The sequence below is a fragment of the Etheostoma spectabile genome, chromosome 12 (assembly GCF_008692095.1).
Source record: "Etheostoma spectabile isolate EspeVRDwgs_2016 chromosome 12, UIUC_Espe_1.0, whole genome shotgun sequence".
Lineage (NCBI taxonomy): Eukaryota > Metazoa > Chordata > Actinopteri > Perciformes > Percidae > Etheostoma > Etheostoma spectabile.
Genome location: NC_045744.1, coordinates 14,507,755 through 14,535,169, shown reverse-complemented (window position 1 = coordinate 14,535,169; position 27,415 = coordinate 14,507,755). Strand labels below are relative to the sequence as shown.

Sequence of the window (27,415 nt, the reverse complement as noted above, 5' to 3'; positions counted from 1 at the left end):
GTCCCATAAGGGTTGAAAATTAACAATATCCTATCAATATTGCCGACATTGTCTTGCTTTAATCAAATCCGTAGCCTATAGATTTATGTTTAACAACTCTCTCCCCATGTGCCGAACAAGGGTGATCCAAATATGCCGGCGCTGTGTCCCAAGATAGCCCTCCCTGTACGTCACCTAGCAGCAGCGCCGCGTCAGACATGTTTCTGGTGTGTAGGACATAGAATAATCCAAGCAGCTGACACGCAACAGAAACGCCATGCTCGTGTGACACAGCCAGTGTGTAGCCGGCCTTACTGAATGCATCTGCCAGACTGTTAACCTGCATACTCAGCACGCGTTTTCTATGAGATGTGGAATAGTACTGTTGATGGGTGATTTAGCAAATACAGGCACTTTAGGTTGTAGGTTTTTTTGGCAAAATGAAACCTCTTTAAACTGATTTTTTTTATCTATCTGAATATTTTCTTCAATCTATCTAAATACAACAACTAATACTTGCTAAGGCCATACTATTTGAGAATATACAGATTTAGTTGGTTTTGCCAAATACCTGAGCAAAAATGTTGTAGGGACCAAATAATAAAAGGAATTGTTTTAGTTGAAAAAGAAGCTACAGAAATTGTGCCAGATTTTTCCGGAAGAATCATACCCCTGATAAAGGTTTATCTTAATATCTGTCCTGTGTAGATAATAATTTTGTATGAGCATTGTATATTTTAAATTGGTCTAATTGTTGACATACTAATTTTTGTACAAAAAAAGTGATTTTAATTCTGTGCATCTCCACATACATTGTGAAATATCTTTTTTCCCCCCCTCCCCCTGTAGAGGATTGAGGCGATCATTTCAATGTACCCTGTTGGACATAAGCAAGCAGCCACCATCCCAGTGTTGGATTTAGCCCAGAGGCAACATGGATGGCTCCCTATCTCCGCCATGAACAAGGTGCAATGATTCTTCTATTTGTTTTACAGCTGTGTGATGCCCATTAGAATCCGTTAGATAACATTTATACGAAAGGCCATACAAGCCCATGTCTTATGTGTCATGTAAGGAAACCTCATTGAATGCTTGTAATTGTTTTTATTCAGGTCGCTGAGGTGCTGGAAATCGCTCCAATGAGAGTGTATGAAGTAGCAACATTCTATACAATGTTCCTGCGTCAGCCCGTGGGAAAATACTTCATTCAGATTTGCACAACAACACCCTGCATGCTTTGCAACTCAGACAGCATCCTGGAGGCTATCCAAAACAAACTGGGTAAGAGAGCCCTTTTCCATTTTATGGTGGGACAGCAATGGAGAGTTAAAAAGGCAGATTTTATTGTGTGTACTTGAGATAAACACAATTAGGAACAAATATGTAAATATACAGATGTCTCTGCAATTCAAACAGTGAGCTGTAGCAGCAAACAAGAAGACATAATGAGACTGAAATCAAGCCAGACGACTGCTGTCCTACTTCAATCTGTGTGGCATTTAATAAATCACCCACATATTTGTTTGTTCTTTTAATCATCCAAATAGGGAGGCTATACTTTTTGTCATAACTCAAATATAGTGTTACTGTTTTTTAATGTGCAGATAGTGCTTTTAAATGTTTGTAACCGCTTGAGTTAAAAGTATTTGTTGATTCAGTAACATAATCTGCAGCTTGTCAGAAGAGGTTAGCTAAATATAAGGTACGTCTCGTTTGTTTTTCCACAGGTATCAAAGTTGGAGAAACTACTCCAGACAAGATGTTCACACTAATAGAAGTGGAATGTCTAGGTGCCTGTGTAAATGCTCCAATGGTCCAGATCAATGACAACTATTATGTGAGTGCTTGACTACTGTGTGCAGATGGCTTCAAAACTGAACATTATACCAAAATTAGTTTTGAGCCTGAAATGAATTTGGCAAAGAATGTGATACCTTTTTCTTTTTTTTTTTTTGGAGATGCCAATGCAGGTGTCTACACTTGTGAGGCTCAAAACAAATGGGGGGGGAAGGGAAACCAGAAAAAGTATCTTTAATGAATAATATGGCTGGAATAACAACTTTGTCTTGTGCATGACCTGAGTTTGGAGAGAGATTAACTTTATGAACCAGATGTGCTATAAAAAGCTTGCTTTTGGATTTGTGGTTAACAATGATCTAAAACTAATTCTGCACTCAATTGCCATGGGAAGTATAGTTATTGCAAGTTAAGCACAATGACCCAATTTAAAAAAAAGAAAATAAGAAATAAAGTGACTAAAAGGGGTTTTCTATAACGCCTATAACTGCTGAGTTGTGATAATTAGAGACAGAACAGGTACAATGTGTTAACAAGTAGAGTAAGGTGGGAAAAAGGTGCTAGTTTAGCAATTTAAGTGAATAATTAGCACTCTGAAAGCCATACTTTTTGGCTATTAGATTAATTTTGTCATCAATTGCATGAATGAACTTTCATTCAAGATGGTACAGTTTGTGAACAAGCATGTATCGCGGTCGTTTAGGGCTTCAAAATGTAGAAAGAAGCATTGTAGGAGCAGTAGAGGCAAGATTAGTGTAACTACACAGATATGCCTGTTGAACAGCATGTCCGTTTGTTTTGCAATGTGAATGTCTTATTCAATCTGTATGTACATTAACACAGTAAATAATGCAATAACTCAGCCCTTTTTAGTGTTGTTGGCTCAGACTATATAGTTGTAAAACACAACCTTTTGTGATTTGGTTGGGTTTAAATATAATCTGTCAGAACCGGCCCTGCTTTGGTTACCTATGTTAAAAAGAAGTTCAAGTCAGTTATTTGGTTTAACCTTTTTAACACTAACTTTAGGAAACCTATAATGTTATTTTATGAAGTGGATTTAAGCCGACAGTTTAATTATCTTTTGTAACACACGTTAACATTTAGATATTTTGAATATTATATCTGATTCCGTTTTGGCCCAGGGCCGAAACATTCTGCATGTCCTTTTGCCCTAGACAACAGTTATTTTGAAAAGGGTTATGTAGGAAGTCTAATCATTTTGACATCTGCTTTATATGTCTGGAAAATTGTTTTTTTTATAATTAGCTCTAATCATAATGCGCTCAATGCAATATTGCAAAATTAATATCCAAAGTGTGGCCTCCTAACCTTCCCCACTATCTTCTTAGGCTTGAGTTTGATAGGGATGAGAAGGTGCTCATATAGATTGAAGGATGTGAAAAGCAGTGCACTATTCTACTTTCTTCTCATTTATCCTGCTTTGTTCTTGTTTCCAGGAGGACCTCTCACCTAAGGACATTGAGGACATTATTGATGAACTTAAAGCAGGCCGAATCCCTCCACCTGGGCCTAGGTACATACACAATCAACTTGAATTGTTTTTTTTCTGGTTGACCAATCAAAATTAGTTTGCAGAATTTTCTGGAACATTCTACGTGCACTGATTGCATAAGACATATTTTCTTTTCCTTTTTCTACAGGAACGGCCGTTTCTCCTGTGAGCCTGCAGGGGGATTGACTTCTCTGACAGAGCCTCCTAAAGGACCAGGCTTCGGCGTAAGAGCGGACTTGTAGACATTTTGGGTCGCCATCTGCTTTTATCAAAAGGAACTTGTCCCTGAAGCCTATACTATGCTTAACTCAAACATGTTGTGTAAATAAAATGTTCATCTACCTGTGCTCTAGGTGTCATGGTGTCACTTATAGGATCCCAACAATGACAAGGAAATATAACTGAATAAATTGTACAAATAATACATTTATAATATGGCATTGACAACGACTACAGCTCTATTAGGCACACTTGTCAATAGAGCTTCAAATATAAATGCATATAAAGAAACTAGGTATCTTACAGGTATTTTCTAGCATCAATGTTGTTGTTTTTTAAGAATTATTTCTTATAAACTTCTTGCAGTCAAGAGATTTCTTTTTTGTTGCATTGTACTGTTTTAGGGGACCAAAGAAGTATGTACGGTAGTATTAAAGAAAAGTACTATTGTCTTTTGTTAAATATCACCAAGCTTTACCACGTGAGGCTGTGCTGTAAAAGAAAAGAAGCTTGTATTGTTTCCATTCTCAACCTTAAGTGACAGCTTTCTCTGATAAGCAAATAGAGGATTTCACTTGACTATCAATTATACAGTATATACAGTACATAAATACTTTTTAAGGAGTTGTGCAATTGTGGCACATAAGGCATTTGCAAATGAGTCCATCCCCCAAAACTGAAATAATGTAATACAAACAAAAAAAGAAGACATCCAAATGAATCCCTAATGCAGTGATGTCAAAGATTATTTTTAATTCATTTTTTCACATTAGCTTGACAGTATACATATTACAGAAAGGCTTTCTGCAGTTCATTTCAGACCACTCAATGCCATTTTTGACTATCATTAGCTACAAATATCCCCCCCACCCAAAAAATTAAATGTTATAGTTAAGTTATAGCCATGTAAAATTAATATCTGGACACTCAGATATTTTTCAAAGTTAATCCGGTCAAGCTATTACATGATAAACCCTCTTGCCATTGCCTTCAACACACAGCCCCCTTCCATCAACTGCTTCTGTCATTTCAATCCCACCCCGGTGGCGTTTTCGTGTCTAGTCGGTGCCCCTCCCCCACTCCAGTTTCGTCTTGCGACTTTCAGCTTTCAAGCCTGCTCTGCAACATATAATATTATGCACCATGACGCATGCGCGCAACATACACCATGATGCAAATGTCACTGCGCAACCATCTCAAAGCTGGCCGATACAATGAGTTGGCGGGCTGAAAGGGGCATTCAGTTTATTAATGGAACTGTTGCTAAACTATTTAGCCATGATCACGAGAAAGAACTGTCATTCCACTGTTAACCTCGACCGTGATCTTTGAGAAAGTTCCCACAAACCGCTTAGGTTATCCATGGCCGCAACAGACAGCAGCGGAAAAGATGACGTCAAGTGCCCATTACTGTTCTCCTTCTCCAATCCGTTTAGTCCCAAATGTACACGTTTATAGCCATCTACATATGTTATACACACGACTAGCTGACACAATGTGAAAGCCCTGATAATATTCTTAACATTAAAAGTGCGGATTTACTCACAACATCGATAAAACAAAGAGTTAAATCATTTCCACACATACCCATCTACAGTCTGTCCAGCAGACGGAGACCGTATAAACTCGATGGGGGCTCAGGCGGTCACGTGACTCTCCTCGACCAATGAGAACGACGCTTGCATATTTTGCTGGGTTTTTCTCGGAGAGGACGGGCGACGAACGAACGGCTGGGATGTTTTCAAACCCAGCGATGAACGTCACGCAGCCGTAGGCTACGGTTAACGTCCAATATTTAGGAAATAACTGTTTATATTGCGCAATATTCACATATAGCAGAACCTGAATTAATCGGTGGGATACGTGTGACCCAGTTTAAAGGTAAGCGCAAAACAAGGTTGGTTGTTTGATTGCGTCAGATCATAAGAGGGTAAAATCCTAGTTAACGTTAGCCATCTGGCTAGCTAAGTTGTACAACGAGCAGGCTAATGGTAAGCTAACGTGAAGTAAACTGCGTGCCAAAATTGAATGTTATGTGTCTGCGTGGGCTTGGTATAGTTGTGTGCCACGTGCGATGCACACATTGAGTTCTTTCGCTTTGCTAACTTGAATTTCACCCGTATCTGCGTAACAGATCACTGTCTTTTGCGAGAGAACAGAAAGCCAATAGGAAAATCTCGGGACGAAGCAGAGTGAGCTGGGTTAACCCCAGCTAGCGAGGCTATGTCGGGCTGGAAACGAGCTTGCTAGCTAGCTTTATCAAGCGCTAGGGAGGGGGGGACGTTGGGAGGGCAGTGAAGGGGCTGCAGTGGGCTTTTGTCTCAGGCTGTGCATTGCTCTTGTGTTAAATATTGCCATTAAAACATGAAACTTGAATATTATTTATGTTGGCCACAGAGTAACCGTGACGTTACACAACACATTTAGCTACTTGTGCAACATATTTCAGGACCTATTTATACCGTAGCTCGTTAATGTTTACTATCCACACGTTTTAGCGCTCAACAACATATTGCTGGCTGGTCATTGAAGACAAGCACGAGCGACATTACCGTGAGGTGGGTGGTGTTGTCTGCAATGATCTAGCCAACGCCACCGTTTATGTTCAACCAGCGCAGTTGTTGGAATAATAGCTAGTATACATCTAGTGTGCGTATATTGTTATGTTTTGCTAAATGTATACAATTAACTAGCATAACGTTAGCTTGAATAACCAGGAGCTTGCGCCTCCCAGCCAATGACTGTGACATCTTGGGGGTGTGTTGCCTGGTACAAAAGCTGCCTGTTTTAGATGGCTGTCCGTGTAGCGCGCGCTCTGAGCCAACAAAACGTCAACCTTACATTTTAAATACCTAAATTTAAAGAGCTTTTTTTTTTGTAGATACGGCATTTATACACACTTAAATTAAGCTTATACAAAATTCAAATACACCACAGGCAGTACCAAATCGTGATAAAATAGCAAGTATTTAAAATGCTATTTATATCATTCATATATTTTGTACGATTAATATTGTGTGGGAAAATAAACATGTTGCAATGGAATTATAATACATATAAGGACAAATATATGAACAATAGAATCTAATAATAGTAAAACAAGTTTTTTTAGATTATTCAAACATTGTAAACACTGTATTCAATAAGAATGAATAATTACACATTTTTCAGATATGCAATATATTGAAGGTCTTTTGTAAGGCAGAGAAAGAGCCCAAAAAAGCAGGACCATGCTGGAATTTCCACGAATAGAAACGCAGGGGTTACTATTTTAATTGAGGTATTTTTGAAAATTTTCAGAACTAAAATGATCCCAACAGTACGAAGTTTGTTCCTTTTTGTGATTACAAAGGAACAGTTAGCCTTTCTGTTGCTGAGCACTACCTGTACCGAGCAATTGCGCTTAAAAAAGGTCAACAATACATCCAAAAACATGTCATGATTGCTCAATGATTATTTTGTTAACTCAGTGGTTACGAGAATAAGCTAGTTACGTTGCGTGAAAAATATTTCTCTTAGAACCGGAGCTAAAACAATACTTTTAAAACGGTGCCAGTGCCTGAACTGATTCTTATAAAAATAAGAACACAAAATGACAGTTAGTGACATTAAAGAACAGCTTATTTGTCAGTAAGGCCATATACAATTTAAATGATTTAGTTAAAATGTAATAATAACAACTTATTTCACCAGTCATTTGCCTTTAAATTACAAAAAGAAGAACCATTAGATGCCAGAAGAGTACTTTCTAACATCATTGAATGCACACTGAGCTTCCGAGGTGCAATTGAATGCAACATTATCTCCTATCGTTGTTGTTTTTCTGACAACTCCTGAAAGCGGGCAGTGGCCGTGGTGCAGCTAGTCTACTCATTGTCTTTATCTGCAGACTGTTGTTGGTCCCAGTGTGGGAATCCTTTCGAGTGAAATACAGCCACATGTTAGACGGATTAGCTGTCAGCATTTTAACCGTGTTTAAGCTACGAGCTTTACGGTACGATAACGTTACCTTGTGCCAAATGTAGTGTTAACTAGCGTCACAAGCGGTCATGTTTCTGTTGTCTCTTATGTCCATTTTGGAGTATTGGAGAGTAGTCCTGCGCGATATAAGGAAAATATGGGTTAATGTTGAATATCACGATAAATATATTACTTGTGATAAATAAACAGATATTAAAATGGACTCAGTTCTGCCTTTTCTACAGTTTTCAATTTTGCTTGTAGAATCAAATGAAAGGAAATCTTTTCCAACATTTTTTTTATTTAACATTGAATTGAATATAAAATGCAAGACAAAAAAGTGAGTTACATTTTATAGTGCAGTTTTTTATTATTTTCTTTCAACTAACAGAAAAAAAAATCCCTGAGTGTCTTTCGCAATATGTTGCAGCCAATTGTGATATGTTGCGTCATTTGAAATTGCAATGAGAATAAAAAAACAACAAAATATTGTGCAGCGCAGGCATTCAAATGCCCCTGAAATGAGGCACCAAAATCTGCTTTGTCATCCAGCTTGGTAGATACCAATCGTTTAGGCCATATTGGCACTGAGTTTAGGTACCCAACCCTAGACCCTATGTTAAGATTTATGTAAATGTAGCATTAACCAGTCGCTTAAGGCATTATTAGCCACAAAGGTTTTTTTTAATACAACAGATCTATGTACCATCAAAAAGAAAATTGCCAATTGGCTTCAAAGCCGTCGAAGCCAATCAGAATTTGGCCATTTGCTATTGTAAAATTCACCTTGTGTGTGATGATTGGGTGGTGGCATCAGGCCGTGTTTTTTATTTAATTTAATTAGTTGCTACTTATTCTCACAGGGTTTTGCATAAAGTCTCTTTTTTTTCAAAGTACCTTGGAAGAAGGGGAGTAACAGAAACTACAAACTACACTCATTTCACTCGTAATCACACCTAAAACCAGAGAGGAGAAACTTATAGTTCAAATTGACTAGGGTAATGTACTTTGGGTTAAATGACAACTAGGGCACTTTCAATCTTCCATGACACATCATGTTTTGACATGACTAATCTAAAGCACAGGACTACCTGTCAAATGTAGTCCTTGATGACCAGGAAATGCACAGATGCTATAATTACAGTGCTTTTTTTAAAATAATCTTGTTACTTTGGTATTTATTTAGTGTTTTTGAAACAGAACAGCAATTAAGATATTTCAGGAGAGCAAAACTTAAAATTATGTGATGACATAGTAATACATAATTTTATGGTAATTAGTTCTGCTAACAGACCATTAACATTTGTTTTAGTACCTTTTTTTTTTTTAGCTGCTAAAATAAACAAATGTTGCTTGTCATAGCCCTTGCAGTAAAGAGATCATAGATCAGTTAGTTTTTTTTATTTATTTTTTTATATAAATGTATCTTGGTGTCTGGTTGATGGTCTGCACACACAGGCAGTTTGTAGTTAATTGTATGTGGTGTGATTTACCAAGCGGTGCAATTAGCATGCCTTTTGTTATTGTGTGATCAAATTCTCCAACTTTACTAAACATGTTTTTGGAGTCGTTCTCAGTAGGTACTCTGTTATGGCGATTTTCCATTACATGGTACATGCTCGACTCGCCTCCACTCTACTCGCCTTTTTTGGTGTCCCATTATGAAAAAAAAGTACCTGGTACTAGCTAACCGGTACTTTTTTTTAGTATCACCTCCATTGAGGTTCCAAGCGAGCTGAGGCGATACCAAAAGGTGACGTTAAATCGTCACTAATCACTGCGTTATTATTGCTAGCAACGGACGGGTGTGTCCTTAACGGCAGTCGAGCAGGTACCATGTAATGGAAACACGCCATTAGTGTCCATGATAAGTTTATGAAAAGTTCTCATTATTCAACCACGTTGAGGAAAAAGGACATGAGAATTGATAAAGGTCATGCAAGTGTACTTTCCAAATAAGGATGCATCAGGTAGTTGTTAGGCTGAGATTGAATGAAAAGTCCCATTGTGCTAAAGGTTGTGTGAATAGTGTGAGGACAAGTACATTTATATTGCAATATATCACCATACAGTTTCTTACAATGCATTATGGGTACTCTGGCATCAGGACTGCAGTACCTTTTTAATTTTTTGTTCCGTTATTGAGGTCAAGGTGTATCCTTTTATCTCTGCAGTCACTCTGACATGTTATGCTTTCTGACACAAAGAAAGCTCTTCAGAAAACTCCTAAAAATAGCATGGCATTAATTTCAACTTAATTGTGTTTTAGCAGTATATTTTACTCTTTAGTCCCACTAATATGGTACAGTACCAGTCAGACAAAATTACACTGCAAACATTTTCCTTGTTGGTATATTAACTATTTATCTTTTAATGCCATTGATCTTTTTATTTTTATATATAGCCTAGATATCCAAATACAAAAGTGCAATAACTGTTTCAACTGTTAGTTTAGTTGTTTTAGTGATAGCCATATTTTTCGATCCACCCGCACATTACTTATGTAAAATACAGAATCCGTTGCCGTGCTGTGTTCTTCACTACCAAGCATGTTAACTGGTACCGACAACGTTCGCTTACCTTCTCTCCTCGGTTTCGCTCTCCATTTTGCATGTGCAACGCAAAGCTTCCGTGGTCTGGGTTACAGCTTCAGTTGATTATAATGGACGCACTCTGCTCCGGGCATGTAGGGCTGTGTCACAATGTTTAGTACTACTTCTGCTGTCTGTATGGCACATCCACTGTGTTTTACAACAAATGACATGATGTTACGCGGCCTGTGTGTCGCACTTAACAATTAAACTAATACATCATTGACAAATATAGTATTTTTTACTGGATTGCATTACGTTGTTCCACTGTACATGTGGTTGAACGTATTGCTTAGCTATATGACACACACTTGTGAGTTATTCATTGGGAATAACACAGCTCATCTAGAACCCAGATAAAGGCTACTCGCAAAACATTGAAGCCATGTCCATATAATTTGGGAGGTTGCAACCCAGTGCGTTTCCATGCAGTTCAAAAAAAGATTATATTTGGGTTAAGGCAATACCCCAATTTCTCGAACGCCATGTAAACGCCGTACCCCAGTTAAAATTGGAGTTCTAATTTAATGTTAGTTAGCTAACGGAGTTAGCTTGCTAATTCCTCCCAACACTGGTTAACGTCACTGATATAATAAGCTGAACAAGTTCAGTCTTCGGACGAGAACACTGTGCGCTCCTACGCTGTGACAAGAATGTGTAAATTAATGTTATTTAATTTTACTAAAGAGGCTGGTCGGTGTAATGTTGACGTAGGTCAACCGAAAGACAAAGCCTTTGGAAGCATTGGAAGATCACTACCTCCTGTAAGTAGAGTTACTCCATCATTCTTCCCATGACTGTCTGGCCTGAAGCTAGGTTTATGGTCACCAGGGTGTTCTGGGCACAAGGTGCGCATGCCATAAAATGACGTCACCATGGCTGTCGTATTCAGCACGAAGGCTCTGTGAGCTGTTGCAGCGCATGGTCGCAAACCTCTGATTTTTTGTAACAACATACCCGCTGCGCTTTCAGTTCAACACGGTCTGCTGGGATGAGCAGGTTAGTCTGTACAAACATCTGCATGATTCTCTATATACATACAACAGGGAGTCAAAGAGCCTTAAATAAGTGATCAGAGAGTGACACCAAGCTGGGAAAAGAAAACAAATTTGCTGGAGAGTATGGAAAAACATAAGTTTTGTCAAAGCTAAAAAAATAAAATAAAACTGCTTCATGGAAAGTGCGTCCTTTACAGTGTTACTGGCAGTCGTTTTGATTTGGAGATTAACAACGGTCATGTTAATGAGAGTAGATTATTGTAGTTTTGCCGTATGTCTGTGTTTAAGGATGTGTTTACTGTTGCCAGGCAGCCTGCTTTCAGTTACGTACGGTCTCTTCTTCTCTACTACTTCTTTCTTATTTACAGATTTATTTCGTCTGTATGCCCTCTGAGGTTTCAGGGAATACTGCAACGTACAATACGCTGAGCATAAACGTATCTATGCATGCTTGTAGCGTGCGCACAGTGTCACACTTGAGTATACCCAGCACCCCCCCCAAACTACAAAAGGTGAGACCCTCTGTGCAGCACGAATGCCGCAACTGCTGCAAACATTGCTTTCAAAGTATGTGTCTTTGACCGTCGTTGCCATCTGGCTAATGCCACCATTAAATCTCCATGCCCACTACATGTATGAATTTAACAATGGCCAGATATCGGGTGACCTTGACTGATGACTGTCAATTTCACAAGCTTTTCTGTGAGACTGAGTGCTTTTTTTGTTCAGAATGGGTGTTGGATATGTTCATTTCCTCTTCCTCATCTTTTTTTAGAAGTTTCTTTGACTGAATCATTTTACTCTTGTTTTTGTTGCTCTTCTGAAGCTTTTTCATCCACTATTACCTATCGGTCTTCCTCTCAGACATTTGATTTGTTTTTATTGCTTACCCACTGTGCCTGTGCACATGGTGTCACACTTTCTTGTCATTTGTTGGTGCAGCTTGGAGGAAAAATTGGGGCATTTGGTTTGATGGAAGGATCTCCCCAGCGCGAATGCACTTTTATTCGTGTCCTATAAATGTCCGAATGAGATTGCATAGATATCAGGTTTTTAATGTATATAGAAACCAGCTACTCAATTGTTACAAAATCTTTAACAAGAGTTTTGTCCCCCTACACAAATAGTTCATTTTTTGGCTGCTAAATTGAGTAATTTTGAACGCATTTTATTCGTGGTCATTGACATAATTGTATTTTAGTTTTAAAATTATTAGCTTAATCAATAAATCGAAAAACTGGATCAATTAAATAATGTAAATACTGATGGTAAATGCTTGTTGCAGCCCTGTTATGGTGCTAGTTTAAAAAACTTTGACATTCAGGCAAAAGTCCTTTTCATTCATAGCATTTGCTTTGATGTCTCACTATGGGATACGTCTCCTTGCGTATTCCTTAAAAGCATTTATCTCATTACACCAATCCTGATTGGCCGGTAATTGAGTGCGTCAGGTGGGTTCATCCCCCTTTTTAAAAAGCTTCCGCTACAATGCGGACACAATTCTAAAACCTCTTTTCGCTTCAAAGCATATCTCTCTCTGTTAGCTAGCTGCCTTCGACACGCTTTAACTCTTCGGTCTCACCACAGACTGGAGCGTTACCCGCCTTATCAGTTTCACAGTAAGGCTATCTTCGTGTTTAGCACTCCAGCTAACGAAGATGTCTTCTAACGTCCCTCACACCAGAAGACACAAAGACCCAGGGGCTCGACTTTGCCATTGTGGACACAAAATTTTGAGCAGGGCCTTGGCAACTGCAAAACGGGTTTGCGACATTCATGCGCTCGCTGCACATCCATCATGTACTCTGTTTGCCCTGGGGTGTGTCAGTGTTATTGAAACCTAATCCTGCCTTTGTGCCCAAGGTGCTTGGCTCATGCTCTCCCATTGACCTTTTGGCGCTCACTTTCCCGCCTTTTTCTTCCTCAGAGGAACGGCGGTTGCATGCGCTGTGTCCAGTTTGTGCTCTGCACATTTAAATGGACAGGACTACAGGGTTTCGATGGATTGAGCAGCTATTTGTGTCTTGGGCTAGCCCCCACAGAGGCAAGCCTGTGACAAAGCAACACCTCTCTCATTGGGTTATGGAATCCATTGCTCTGGCCTTCACGTGTCAGGGTTTGCTGGCCCCGCAGAGCCTGCATGCTCACTCAACTCGTGGCCTTACTGCATGCTGTGCCTTCTTTAAAAGACATTTGTGCAGTGGCATGCTGGTCTTCACTTTTGTTCGGTTTTATAGACTTGACGTCTCCGCACCGAGCGTGGCACATGGCCATCGCTGGAGCAGAGCATTGCTACATGAGTGCCGGTGGTTGCTGAGATAAGCCTGTCTGGCAATACGGAAGTCTCCATATCCCATAGTGAGACATCGAAATGAATGCTATGAATGATAACTTTAGGTTACTTGCGTAACCCCGGTTCTCAGAGTAGCATGAGTGCAATGTCTCACCAGACAACCCTTCTTGCTGGGGTGAAGCGAGAAGAGATGCTTATCTTGAATGGTGTTGTAACGTAAGCTATTTAAAAAGGGATAGACCCACCTGATTCAGACACTTGATCACCAGCCAATCAGGACTGGTGTAATGAGATAAATGCTTCTCAGTAATATGCATTGAGGCGTATCCCATAGTGAGACATCTCACACATGCTACTCTGAGAACCAGGGTTATGCATGTAACCTTAAGATTTGGTCAGTTTGAAATTTTATTTAGTTCATATATCTTGCTTTTATGAGTTTTTTTTTTTCTTCATTTGGGATAGATTTGTTTTTTATCACAGTTGATTTGTTTTTCAGGATGAGTGGATAAGACCTTATCCATTTTGCCATGTTACCGTTTTATTTTTTATTCATTTGCCTTTGTGCCTAATAGGTAACTAGTTTGTTGCGTACCTAAATAGGCGTGATGGATATGTCTCAGTCAAAAGTTTTTTGTGGAAGCCTGTAGCTCACCCAGCAGGAGTGTTTGCCCCATATTGACTGAGTCCTGCAGCAACCCGGGATCAAATCCGACTTGCAGCCCTTTGCTGCGTGTCATTCTCCCATCTCTCTCTCTGTCAAAAATCCTGTTGTCGGTTAATAGTTAAACGGTTAATCATTAACAGCTCTACCAGCAGGACTTGCAACCCCAACCATAAAGTTTTGTTATGTAAACAAAAACCCTGCAATTTTGGCTGGTAAAGAAAATGCTTGGTCTGTGGTTTTTTTTCCCTATCCACCTGCCAACTTGGCCAGTGAGTCAAAATGTCAATTTTGGACACTGGGTAGAGGTCATTGAGATGTGGGGTGTAAATGCAGTTCAGTGAAATGGAAAAGAAAGTGTTAAGCAATCGAGTAGTGATAGACCGATATATCGGGCCAATTTTTGCTCTTTTACGTGTATCAGCATTGGCCGATATGCGGCTGCTGCATTCGCCGATCATTTTTCCTGGCATTATTTACAGACCTGCGTCCACAAGCAGCTGTGTGTTTCTGGAGACGCCACAGTTCACGTGCAGACCATGCACTTCCCCGCCCCCACTAGCAGAGTGATGGAAACACTTGTGTGCTAGAAGTGTGTTGCTTCTGTGTTATTGTTTGTTCTTTTTTAAGAAATGGCAGAGCAAATTCTGAAAACCAATCCAGTGTGGCAGAATACATACTTGTTCATCACCTATTTTTTTTTTTACTATTTGTTAAATATTGTTTTTTTAAATTATCCTTTTAAGTTCAATAAATGTTCCTCCTTTTAAATTGAGATTTATAACCTTTGTTATCATTGTCATTTTTATGATGTAAATTTAGGGAGTAAAAGCAGTATCGGCTCCATATATTGGCTTAAGAAAATCGGCAGCCCGCATCGATCATCGGCTAAGGCTAAAAAACAGCATCAGCAGTAAAAAATCCATATCAGTCAATCCCTACAATTAAGTTAGCATTATTCTAAGATAAAAATGTTTATGCAATAACACAAATTAAGGTCGATAATGGTGGACAAACCAATTTGCACCAGTGTGACTGAGCCTCCGCTCTCTGAATATTTGGGCTTTTTTTTCAAGTGAATCATAAAAGGAGTCAGTCAGTATGACTCGTAAAGTTGGTGCCCTTTGTGCTAACGACCTTTCTCATAAGAGGCTTGACCTAGCTGGCTATGCGATTCTTGGACTTATATTTTGTCTTCTAGGTCTAATCCTTTTGCCATCTTGCTGCACGTCATCAGCGACAAGGGCTTGTTATGAATTATGGCTTTAATAAAGCTGTGAAAGTATTGGCCTTTAACATACTATGAAAGCAGTTCCTCTTTTTTGTTTTGAGTGATTACACCAGGGCAGTATCTTTAGGGAAACCCCCCAAAACGGTTAGTTTTTTATTTTACTTTTCTTCCTTTTGTTTAAGACCTACCGTCTAGGCTTGGAGCAGTGTACAAATTGTCAAATCAATTGAATAGTAAAGGTTCTATAAATCTTTTTTTCTTTTCACATGTACAGTATTTATTGCTTTTCATTGCCAATGGGTGAACATATTGGAACGTAACTTAAAGAATGAGACCATCCCTGACTTTCTTGTTTGCCTAACAGCCTGTGGACAGATTTCAATGTAAAGGACGCTGGCTGTTTTTTCTTCTTCTAGGAAAATCTATAGGATATGACGTTTATGCACACTCCTGAAACCCAGCACTGACCGTTTGCAACACTAGATAACGTTGGCTGGAAATTGGAGTCCCCTAATGTCAACAAACAAACGACCGGCACGGCACCCACCACAACAGAGTCAACACATGCTGTGTTTACGTTATGTTCATTTTGCAGTGGTGGTCCAGTAAATTCAGCCAGGGCCAGACTTAGCGCTGAAGATGCATTGGTATTATGCATCTTCCCCTTCCCACCTCTACTTCATGTTGCTGGCCTAGGCTTGGCAGTAAATTGCAGACACTAGTGGCTGTAGTGTCTGCAATCCCCTAGTGTCCTAGGGAGGCGCCCAGGAGGCATCCTTACCAGATGCCTGAACCACCTCAACTAGCTCCTTTTGATGCAAAGGAGCAGCGGTTCTACTCCGAGCTCCTCACGGATGACTGAGCTCCTCACTCTATCTCTAAGGGAGACGCCAGCCTCCCTCCTGGGGACACCCATTTCGGCCGCTTGTACCCTGGATCTCGTTCTTTCGGTCATGACCCAGCCTTCATGACCATAGGTGAGGGTAGGAACGAAAACTGACCGATAGATCGAGAGCTTTACCTTCTGGCGCAGCTCTCTTTTCGTATCAACGGTGCGATAAATTAATATAATACCACACCCACTGCGCCGATTTGCCAACCAATCTCCCGCTCCATTGTCCCCTCACTCGCAAACAAGACAAGGTATTTAAATTCCTTCACTTGGGGTAAGGACTCATTCCCTACCTAGAGAAGGCAATCCATCGGTTACCTGCTGATGATGGCCTCAGATTTAATGGTATCAATAACAACTACAGGACAGTAAGATTTTTACAGCTGTACATTTATCCTATTTCCCCCACTACACGGACCATGTTGGCCCCACTCCAGCCCTGAGTGGCTCCATTAGTCTGCTAATAAACAGACATAATATTATGTTAATACCCTTGTTATATTGCTTATTACTAATGCAATACAATTTGGATGTAACGCTGTGACGCCGTCAGCGTCAAAATGATAAATGCTGGTTTGGCCAGTTTGCATAAAATCCAGGGTTTCCCTGCCATTATTGTGTGTGTGTGTAAAAACAATGTTGTGATCATCTGGACAAGCCATCTCACGAGAAGTTTGTCTTCTGCACACGTGCCACATGATGGTTTGAGCACATTGCAGCACAATCCAAGTCACAGCCACAACACACATAATACATGTTGCGCACACAACGGCAGCTGCGGCTCACTCGTTAGTGAGTGTGCGGTGGCGAGAGAGAAGAAAAAAAAGAGAGGGACGTGTGTGTCGGGGAGTATGAAGTTAGCAGTAACGTTTTAGCTGTACATGTTACAGTGTAGTCTGTGTACAGTTTATCGCTCAGTGAATAAAAGCTACAACTCCCAAGTCTGTCTTGCTTGCCACCTACTGGTTAAACGAAAGGGAGTCAGCCACAGAGCTTTTAACAACTTCAGCACAGGCTCACTAACTTAAGGTGGGCTGACTTTTTTTTAAGTTGGACCAGCTATTCTAATTTTAGGGACAAGCTGCTCCTCCCAAGTTTTGCTCCAGTGATCTCTTCCTCGTTGCAACCGACAGCCACAAAGCTTTATGTAAATAATTGTTTGACATCCCCAATATGCAAATTAGCATGCGTCTTCATTTACACCAAAGTGCTCTAAAAAAGCTCGTACACCAGACCTGACCGGCAAGTCCAGAAATCGACCCGGCTCTTATTCCTTCTAACTCGGTTGGAAAAGTTATAATGAATTAAACAAAAAATTCCCCAATACAGGGTGCCATCTTAAATTCTGCTTTGGATCACTCTTACCTCAAGTTGTAGTCCACTTGTGTTGCAGTTCAAACAAGACTGTAAAAGCACTAGTGCTGTTTCTGATATGAAGTGCCTCTAGCCAGGCATCTGCGTCTTCCAAAGGCCCAGCAAGTGTGTGTATGTCTTTGTGTGAAGAGGGTGGAGCCTCCTGATTACACAACATGTGCTAGCCTTTGCCAGCAGCCAAATGTGTGCAGAACATTGTTTTTGTTTGGTACGTTGAGTGTAGTATCTCGATGTGTAACGTCTGATGTTGCCTCCATAATCCACCATGTGCTTTTAAAGACGAGAGTCTGCAACCTTCCTGTTGGGAATACAGCATGACATAACAGAAGAAAAGTAGAGATAGAAAAAGCTGTGTTGTAATAGTACAACGTTCTAGGTTTTAATTATTAACAAACCCTTAAATGTTCCTTTTTATGAATGAGCAGCGAAATAGATAAACGTGTGCGTTGATAGTTACGGTGGGGGTAGACAATTTGGGATGTGGTTTGGTTTCTTGTGGTTAATGACAGTGGTATGGTTCAATATCCATCCTGTTTTAATACTATGACACACATAATAAAGGCAGTGTTTTTGCTATATACATTGCTGCTTCAGAATTTTATTAAGTGTCATGTTGTCATAATTACACAACTACAGAGCTGTCTGCTCTACTGAACTTAACCAAATGTTTGTCCTCTTTCTCTCTCTTTTGAGGGTGAGCAACTGGAACAGTGACAGGACATCAATGACTCGCAAAGTCATCACAACTAAATAAACAACGGCGCGAGTACAGCAGTTTCTCCTCAGGCAGAGTGACAAACCGGGACGAAAGCCTTGACTGCTGTTGTACTATGAAACTGTGAAATATGACAGCTACGGTAGCCTGGAAAATAGCGTTGTTGGCACTGAATTTGATGAAATACTGTTTCTCTGATCCCAGAAGCTAGAACACCATGCGGCCCTACTGCCTCACTCCCCGCTGCACAAGACGATGTATTCACGCAACAAGCTTTATTCACTTACTGTTTAAAACGTTTTCCTGGTTAGTGGTAGGGATGTAACAATATCAAAATCTCACGGTACGATACAATTTCGATATTGACCTCACGGTACGATATTTATTGCGATATTGTGGAAAAGCTCACGGTATTGTTAAATAGCTCACGATAGTGTTTGTGATGATAATAGCAAAAAAATACAGACATTCTTTCTGCTTTAGCCAGTCAACAGGCAATTTATTGTTGTATTTATGGATCATGACAACATAAAACGCTGATCACATAGTGCTTTTAAAGTGCAAGTTGTTTAAATCCTTTACCATCTACAGCAGAAAAGGGACGTAAATCACACGCTATGTATTCCGCGATGTACCTCGTGATTTCTTGAGCCCTTGCGCTGTTGTGTGGCATAGTTGTTGAAAATGCCTCCTTCAGGGTTTTTTGACCGGACAGGACATTCTTTGTGAGAGAATCTGCAAACTTTTCCGGATGATGAGTCGTCAGATGACTTCGCATATTGCTTGTGTTTCCCGTGTTGTATCGCAGTTTACTGTGGCAGTGCTTGCATATAGTCCATTGTCTGTCCACCACCTTCTCTCCTTTTGAGTTTTTTGACATGGCGAAACCAAAATGTTTCCAGACATCTGACTTAAAAGCTGCAGGGGCTGGCACAATCTCAACTTCGGGGTTGTTGTTGTTTTCATCCTTACAAGTATCGCTGTCGGCCATGCTGGCTTGCTGTGAGCTTGTGTGGACAGCGTGCCGCGTGCAATCCTATTGGCTTAAGAATGGTTGGTATGACGATGCAGCGCAAAGAATCATGGTCTATGTAGTTAACAATGATTTGTTCCGCGGGACTGTTTATTCCTCTTGCTTTTTGACGGACACCTGTCCTTTTATTATTGTAACCCAACCACGACGATATCGAGACACGTTTACCACCGCGATAGCGCGATAACGTCAACATCGTTACGTCCCTAGTTAGTAGGGATGCATACCGCCCAATACCAGCATGGAATAAACGTAGTAATGTTTCCAGAGTATATTGTTTTGTTGCTAAACAGTATGTAAAATGAGCTGTGACGTTAAATCACCCGTTTTACATATCCTTGGGGGCCGTCTATTTGCTGGAGTTTCCTTAGCGGTGGTTAGCTAGCAGTTAAGACCCTTTGATGTAAACATTTTTTGTTCATATTTGGGCACAGTGTTTACTAATGACAAAGTATTGTTATGCATCTGGAAATGTTCATTAGCTATGTGCAATATCTGTCAAGCTGAATGGACTCACAGTAGTAAAACACGGACATGTTCCAGCAAGAATATGATCTGAAATCTGGGAGAAATTAACATGGGCAGGCATGATTACTGCTTTCTTTGCCGTTAGCATGTAGCAATATTGGCTTTGCAGTGGATAGTAATGGAATATAATGCACTTTCCACCGTTACAAATTGCAGATAAAGGCTTCTAAACCAACATTACAGCATTATATTTTTGTTAAGTTAAATGTTATTAATCCATATGCAGTAGGAAGGCAAGGAACATGTATTTATGTAGCATATACACAAGGCTGTTTCAAAGTGCTTTACAGTCATTAGAAATTTGAAACAAACATTGAAAGATTGAATAAAGGAAGCAACAGTGTGTTGAACATGTTTAATTGTGTTCATATATTACTTTTACAATTGTGTTTTTAGGTTAAAATGGCAAGTTTAGGTTAATTAGAAACATTAAATATAATAAAACCAAAACTCAACATTTAAAATATAATTTAAATAGTCTCTAAAGTCAGAGAGAAAGGAGTTAGAAATGACTCAATATCCTGAATAAAGTAGATAGCTTTAAAATAAATTAAACAGGAGTTGTGTTGTCGGTGTAATGGAAAAAGCAGTGGTGGAAAAAGATGTGATGTTTGTATGATATTAGTATTATCATGATGTAACAGTATGTGTATGGCTGCACAATCTAGTTGTTGAATAACGTAGAAGTAATTGTTTCCCTACTGGTTGTAGGTATTCACATTTCCAGATGACTGCATTCCTCAGTTTCTGGCCACTTCTAACTAAAGGTTGCTCTGAATCTAGTTTTTAATCTTTTTAAATGCCAAATGTTTTGTCAAAAGGGAGAACAGAGTTGGCCTTTTGTGGCTATGATACTGTAACAATTTACAATTGTGGCTGTATCTGCATCCCTGTAAAAAACCTCCAGCCCAGTACTACTACTACTACTACTACTACTACTACTACTACTACTACTACGTCATACATTTATTTGTTGACCAATACAAGTTTTGAAATTTTTGGCAAAATATTTAGACCTGGGTTAGTATACTGGGATAGATTAGTGTTTGCCAGTATAAGCCATCCCAGCAACACTTAATCTGAAGTTACAGTAAAGTGGGAGGTTACTTTTGTATCTGAAATGGTGTTTATTGTGTCTCGATTTATTGTGCCCTTTAGTGTTAAATGTGAGGCATGCTCTTTGGGTGCTTATATATAGACCTTAGTGGTCCCCTAATACCATATTTGAAGTCTCTCTCCCAAAATTCAGCCATGGTGCAGAATTACAGCCACTAGAGCCAGTCCCACAATGACCTTTCCTTAGTATGTGCCATTTCTGAGTCTGTAGCTTTTGAGGTGGTGGCAAGGTGGAGGCTGGGGGTGTGGCCTTGACCAACAGCCACTTTGCTCGTTTGAAAGCCATGATGTCGCTCTCTCTCATGGGTGGGCCAATTTCTCTTGGCGGGCAAAGCAAATGTGAGCTAACCTTGCCCCTTATGACCTCAATAATTCCAGATCGGCCCATCTGAACTTTAATTTTTTTTTAGTTTACACCTATTGCCATTTTTAGCCACTGTAGGCAGGCTGGGGTAACGCATATTATTGTTAAAAAACTTTAAGTGAAATTTTCATCCCATGGGACCTTTTTTAAGCTGCTGTGTGGTGAGATGCACTACAAACAATGTGTATAACACATAACTTTGCCCTAACTAAGTTTTTATAATTTGGTATCAAAAACCTTATGACTTTCTATGCATATAATGAAAATGACCATGTCAGTTTTTCCCTCGCCATAATGTAACCTAACTTTAGAGCATTATTTGGTCACCTTCCCGACAAGCTAGCTACCATGACGTGGTTGGTACCATTGTCTAGTTTTATATGATACCAATATCTGGATATTGATGTGTCCTTGAAAGTTGAAAGCAACAGTTCCCCAGTATTTGGTCCAGTCATGTGGGCTTTTCACTGTGGTGGAAATAATACAACGAAACCCACGCCTAGGTCCTAACCTTTGCTCTAATCCTTCCCGCATTCCCACTCCCCTCCTTTTTAACCCATAATCAGCAGTGAAGGCTTCATTGTTCTTGCCTGCTGCTTGGGTATCTGGTCGTTAACCTACATTCAGAGCGGTGGTAGTAGGTTTTCTAAGGCTCTCAGACCAATTTAATGGGTGTATTTCTGTGAGCTGATCTTTATTTTGCTGCCAGTAAAGTTAACCCTATTTATGCCTCTGGTGTACAAACATTTTTCTATAAGACTTTTGATGGGGATGCACCAATACCACTTTTTTAAGATCAAGTACTTACCTCTGGGTACTTGCTGATACTGAGTACCGAAACGAGTACTTAATAATCTCTCTGGGGTCCGAGGGTGTTTTCAGACTTGTGTTAATTTTGTCACTTATTTTTAATTTAGTTTTAGTCTTGTGCCAAATGACCTTGTTAGTTTAAGTCATTCACTTTTTTTCTTTTTTTTGTTGTTAGTCGACTAAAGTCTCGTAATTTTAATCTAGTTTTAGTCAAAATAGAACTCAGGTAACAAGTTATAGTCAAAGTAATTTTAGTCTTTTTTTAAAATAAATTTATTTCTGAGATTATTTCTGATTAAACATTTCAGTCAAATAGTGTTTCACACATCTCAAAAATTGGTTAAATGTCATAATTACCTGACAAAAAAAACAATTACACTTGTTGAATGATTTTTGTTGAATGCAACTTTAATGTGTCTGGTTTTATATCGAGCCGGGCTTCCTCTCTCCCTCCCCTCGCCTGAGGCCGGGGCATATCGCTAAGCGCTATAGTGGCTTCTGCAGCAGGCTGAACTGGGCTTCCCCCCTCCCCGCCCGGGCCACATCGCTACCTTGATGTGTGACGGCTAGATGAAAAGGAAAAAAAGGGGGACACTCCAAATCACTAGATGAGCCACAGAGACGATTGTAGACAAAAATGAAGAGAGATTTTATTCTCGTCTTTTTCGTCAACAATAATGCATGTTAATTTAGTCTTAGTCAGCGTATGGTTTGTTTACGCCAGCAACTAAGTTCACAAGATTTTGTCCAAATTTAAAAAACTAACAGTTAAAACCGTTAGATTTCACACCGAGAGCTTTCGTTTCAGCCTATTTGTGAAAAACAAAGTTGCTATTTACAGAGTAGCACTGTGGTTGGTAAAACAACGCTGTGTAGAAACAGCATGGAGACAGAGCAGATTGAAATATCGCTTTCTTATGTTCATGCCCATTAAGCTGATGAGAGACACTGGGCTAACACACTTACATCAAATATCAGTGAAGTTTTTGGGCAACAGGCTGCTGATGGGCTTTTTCACAAAACGGCTTTGGAAACAAGTTTTCTCTGATGTGGTGATGGCTATGAGTCTCTGTACACTGAGAAGACGTTGAAACACAGTATTATTACGACTAGTTTTCAAGCACAATCATGCATTGGGCAAGAGCCTGGTTATTTTTTTACAGCCAAAAATCTCCAAAAGTCTGGCATTGCTCCTCTTCCGTTGCCTTTACTTGCTTGACCAAGAAGTTATTGTCATATTGCTATGAGGTGGTATTGGGTGTGGTAGTATCGGAGCAATTTTATGCACGAGTACATGCACACGACATCGGGCCAATACCCGATACTGGCATCGGTATCAGTGCATCCCTAGCTTTTAGTTTGTGTGTGTGCCATGCCCTAAGCCTTTACATTGAAAATGTAGGACTGTTCCTGTTTTTATGGAAGCTTTTTTTAGTAATGGCTAATGCTGTGAAACAGTTCAGCAATCACTCTTACGCATAAGAATATGCATTTAGGAGACACAAAGTACATTATGTCCAGTCTAATGCTGGGATTTTTATGAATTAAGCCTGAAAAGTTGGTGTCCTGGAAGTATTTTTGCCAAACTGACTTGATTTGTCCTTACTTAAATTGAAGAGTATGCTTGTATAGATTGGGTAGAACATTACCATTTGGTCTACTTGTGCGAAAAGAGGTTCCTATCATAATTATAAATTTATTTATCTAATTTTTTTTTTTTTTAATTTAAAAGATTATTTTTGGGGGCTTTTCCCTTTTATTATAGTGACAGTGAATAGACATGAAAGGGGGAGAGAGATGGGGGGGATGACACGCAGCAGGGCCGCAGGTCGGGACCCTACTGGGTGAGCTAGAGGCGGCCCCTATTTTGACAGTTTTTAACCAGGAGGTTTAATTTTGAGCCGCAAAGGCCAAGAGAAAGTTTGGCTGGTGCCTTGATCAAATTGATCAGTTTGTGTGACATATTTGCAGCAGTTGTGTTGTGCCTGTTAATACATTTACTTACCATTGGCAACGGTAGCCCATGCTTTTCCCATATGGGGGAGGTTGAACCAGAGCCTCTCCACCTCTTCCCAGGAACATTGTTGCAACCAAACAACCACTGGAACGAAGGCCTGACACTCTGGTTGGAGGAGGCGTGTTTCGTCTGTCTGGGGTTAGGGTAGTGAGAGGTGAACAGACGCCTTGAGGCATCCAATGTCACTGGCTGTTTGTTTATCCATGTCAAAATAAATTCAGATAACCCAGTGATGGAAGGAAGAGAGCTGCACTTATTCTGTGGATGAAATGCTATGTTATGCTAAATGTTATGCTTTTGAATTTAGGAAACAGTTCATCAACAGGCTTATCTGTGTTTATTACTTGTAGTAGAGTAATTTGCACGTTTTGTGATTTTGTGCACTTTATTTTGTGCATTTTACCCGGATACCCCGGTCTATGAGATGCACAGTGTAATAAGCACCCCAACAACTGGCCTGGCTTGCATATTACTAGGGGGTTATTGCTGGAACTAAGTATTATTTACATCAGTAGTTAATCTAGTATTGTATCCAATAAATGTTTTGCGCCATTAAATATTAAATGCATAAATAAAAAACACACATTACCAGATCTTCTGATTATTGTTTTTAAACTGATAACTTAATCTGACTAACCTTCACAACGTAATGCGTGTGTGTGTGTGTGTGTGTGTGTGGTGTGTGTGTGTGTGTGTGTGTGTGTGTGTGTGTGTGTGTGTGTGTGTGTGTGTGTGTGTGTGTGTGTGTGTGTGTGTGTGTGTGTGTGTGTGTGTGTGTGTGTGTGTGTGTGTGTGTGTGTGTGTGTGTGTGTGTGTGTGTGTGTGTGGTGTGTGTGTGTGTGTGTGTGTGTGTGTGTGTGTGTGTGTGTGTGTGTGTGTGTGTGTGTGTGTGTGTAGGCTGGCTCTTTGCTGGGTGTTGTTGCCTCTAGTCTCAGTAGTAGGGCCTATGCGCCTGGCTTTGTCTTGCTACTCATTAGGGAGGGGGAGGAGGCACGGAAGGCTGGGAGTGGATGTGCAGCTGAGAGAGACCTCCCCATCATTTAGCCTGACGGCATACAGGACCACACCACGTGACCGGCTGTTTACTGTCGCAGCAAGCGTAGTTCCTTGTGCGTTACACGATTTGCCTGCCTCCTATTGTAGGAAACATCAGACTCTAGCTTTAATGTAGATGCACATTTTTTTGCTCATAATCCATTTGTTTTTATTTCTACTGGTAAATAACATTGTAAACACACACCTAGTACTTGCTTTCCAGTAGGTTCCTTTGTGTTTGTAGTCGTAAGCCTCATGGGAAACCAGGGGAAAATCACATGTATTGTCCATATGGTGTGTGTGTGTGTGTGTGAGAGCTCACAGCAGGCAGTACACTGGAAGCTGTAGTGGAGTAATGTTGTTGCTGTTGCTGCTGCTGGTGGTGGCGGTGTACTCTGCGCGCTTTGTGTCAGGCTCCATGCTATTCTTAGAACTCTTCCCTCCCTGTCCCATCCTGCAGTCTGTGGATCATGTTACTGTACTGTGTGTGTGCTTCATCTATCCCAGCTACACCACTCTTCAACCCCCCCAACTCTTCAGACCCCTAAACCGTTACTCACGCAAGGACATGCACTAAAGCAGTCGCTCTGCTGTCAGGGCCAACATGCTCCAGCACTACAGGGAAATGGTTGTTATTGTTGTTAGTCAGGAACCAGTGGAGTTAAAGTGCAGGCACACCAGGTTATAAATAAATACAGAGACATCTGCTTCTTGGAGGGAGAAGCTATGCAGCCAGCACACTTAACTTGGGATTTCACTGTTCAGTCAGTGTAGTTGGATATTTATAATTAGAAAAATTCAGATCCATATTTGTCAAGTGGTTGTCATGTCAAGGCTTAACCCTCATGTTGTCCTTGGGTCAAATTTGACCCGTTGTCAGTAAATTTATTTTTATATGTCACAAAAAGGGGCCGTCGAAATGAAAAACTTTGGGGAAAAAACATTTAAAAAAAAAATACCTACAACATTGAAAAAGTGACAAAAATGTCACAAAAGGCGACAATGTTGAAAGAAAGTGACAAATGTTTTGACATGGTTGACAGGAAGACAACACAAGGGTTAAATAAGATAATTTTGAAACTTATTTATTTAATGATTTTTTTTAATTTTCCATTGACCGACAAGCAAGAAACAGAGTCTCAGTTCACTGTCTGGGAGGCTCTGACACACTTTCTGCAATCCGTGTCCACAGACAGATGTAGGCTTGTACCGGTTAATGTGCTGTACATTTTCGGACACAAGCAGCCACTTCCCTGAAACTGCTTGTGAGACTGACACAAGTCCACAGCGCCGTGTATGTTCGAGCTTGTCTCCACTGCCTCCACCTCCAGGTTGTCAACTGTGGTTTTGAATGAAAGGGAGAAACAGTACAGGCGGATATCGCTCATATCCCTTTTTTCTTTTTTTGACTACGTAGTTTAGGCTGCAGGTGTGTCTTGCTAAGGCAGCCGCCTTAACTGCAAAGTGCTGCGGAACACCCTGCTGTTACATTGGAATTAAGTGGGTTAGGTAAATGTTTTAACTGTTAAGGATCCAATGTCAAACTAATCTCAACCTTATTCTTTGTGAACTGCAGTAGTCATCAAGGCAGAGTTTTATCTAGACTTGGAACAGCCCAAGGTTAAAATGGCAGTGAATGAGAATGCCAAACTGGCGAGTGTCCAAATACCTCTGTAATTATAGTCACACTCCTCACCTCGTCTCTGGCTAGATTGGAGTCCTGTCAGCGTTTGTTTTCTGGTCTAGTCCCGGGCTGTTCATAACGCTTTAATACCCCCCTTACACTAGCCTCTTTACACTAACGTGTTCACTGTGGGATGCTCAATTCTCCTATTCAGCTGCCTGAATGACGGTGCTGCTATATACTGGCTATCTGCTGACTAATGGAGCTCTCACTGGCCTCAGCTGAGAAGCAAGGCTGTATGTTGGAAAAACGATACCTGTCAACACTGTGCTATTACTTAGGATCAGCAATGGTTGTAAAAGTATTTTAAGAAAAAAAAAAATTTCCTTTTGAGGACAGTCTACTTATTGCTGGTAATTTAGTTCTGAAAAGCAGTATGACTGTCTCGAAAGGCAAATGGCACATGTAACTCTTGAACCATTTTCACATAACTGACTGTGTAAACCTTTTTTTATCTACAATGTCTTTTAGCTTGAGAGGATAATGCGAGTTCAGATTCATGTCCACCATAACTTTCGTTGTTCTTGGCTCCACTTGTCTTCCCTCTTGGTGTGGTTTGTTTGGGCAGGTGAAGTAATTGAAGTAGAGATAGACTGACA

The 27,415-nt window shown here is 40.1% G+C and overlaps 2 protein-coding genes across 3 annotated transcripts in view; both read left to right on the top strand.

The window, feature by feature from the left end:
* Positions 1 to 3,639, top strand: part of ndufv2 (NADH:ubiquinone oxidoreductase core subunit V2) — a 7,854-nt gene extending 4,215 nt beyond the window's left edge. For both annotated transcript variants that reach the window (XM_032531963.1, XM_032531965.1), the window contains exons 4-8: positions 829 to 945; positions 1,092 to 1,260; positions 1,707 to 1,816; positions 3,237 to 3,313; positions 3,441 to 3,639. In XM_032531963.1, the coding sequence (XP_032387854.1) occupies positions 829 to 945; positions 1,092 to 1,260; positions 1,707 to 1,816; positions 3,237 to 3,313; positions 3,441 to 3,534 (567 nt within the window). In that variant the 3' untranslated portion in view covers positions 3,535 to 3,639. The remainder of the gene's footprint in view (positions 1 to 828; positions 946 to 1,091; positions 1,261 to 1,706; positions 1,817 to 3,236; positions 3,314 to 3,440) is intronic.
* Positions 3,640 to 5,129: 1,490 nt separating this feature from the next.
* Positions 5,130 to 27,415, top strand: part of ankrd12 (ankyrin repeat domain 12) — a 44,410-nt gene continuing 22,124 nt past the window's right edge. Inside the window, 1 exon segment of the mRNA XM_032531958.1 lies at positions 5,130 to 5,392. The gene's annotated coding sequence lies outside the window, so the exon portion shown is untranslated.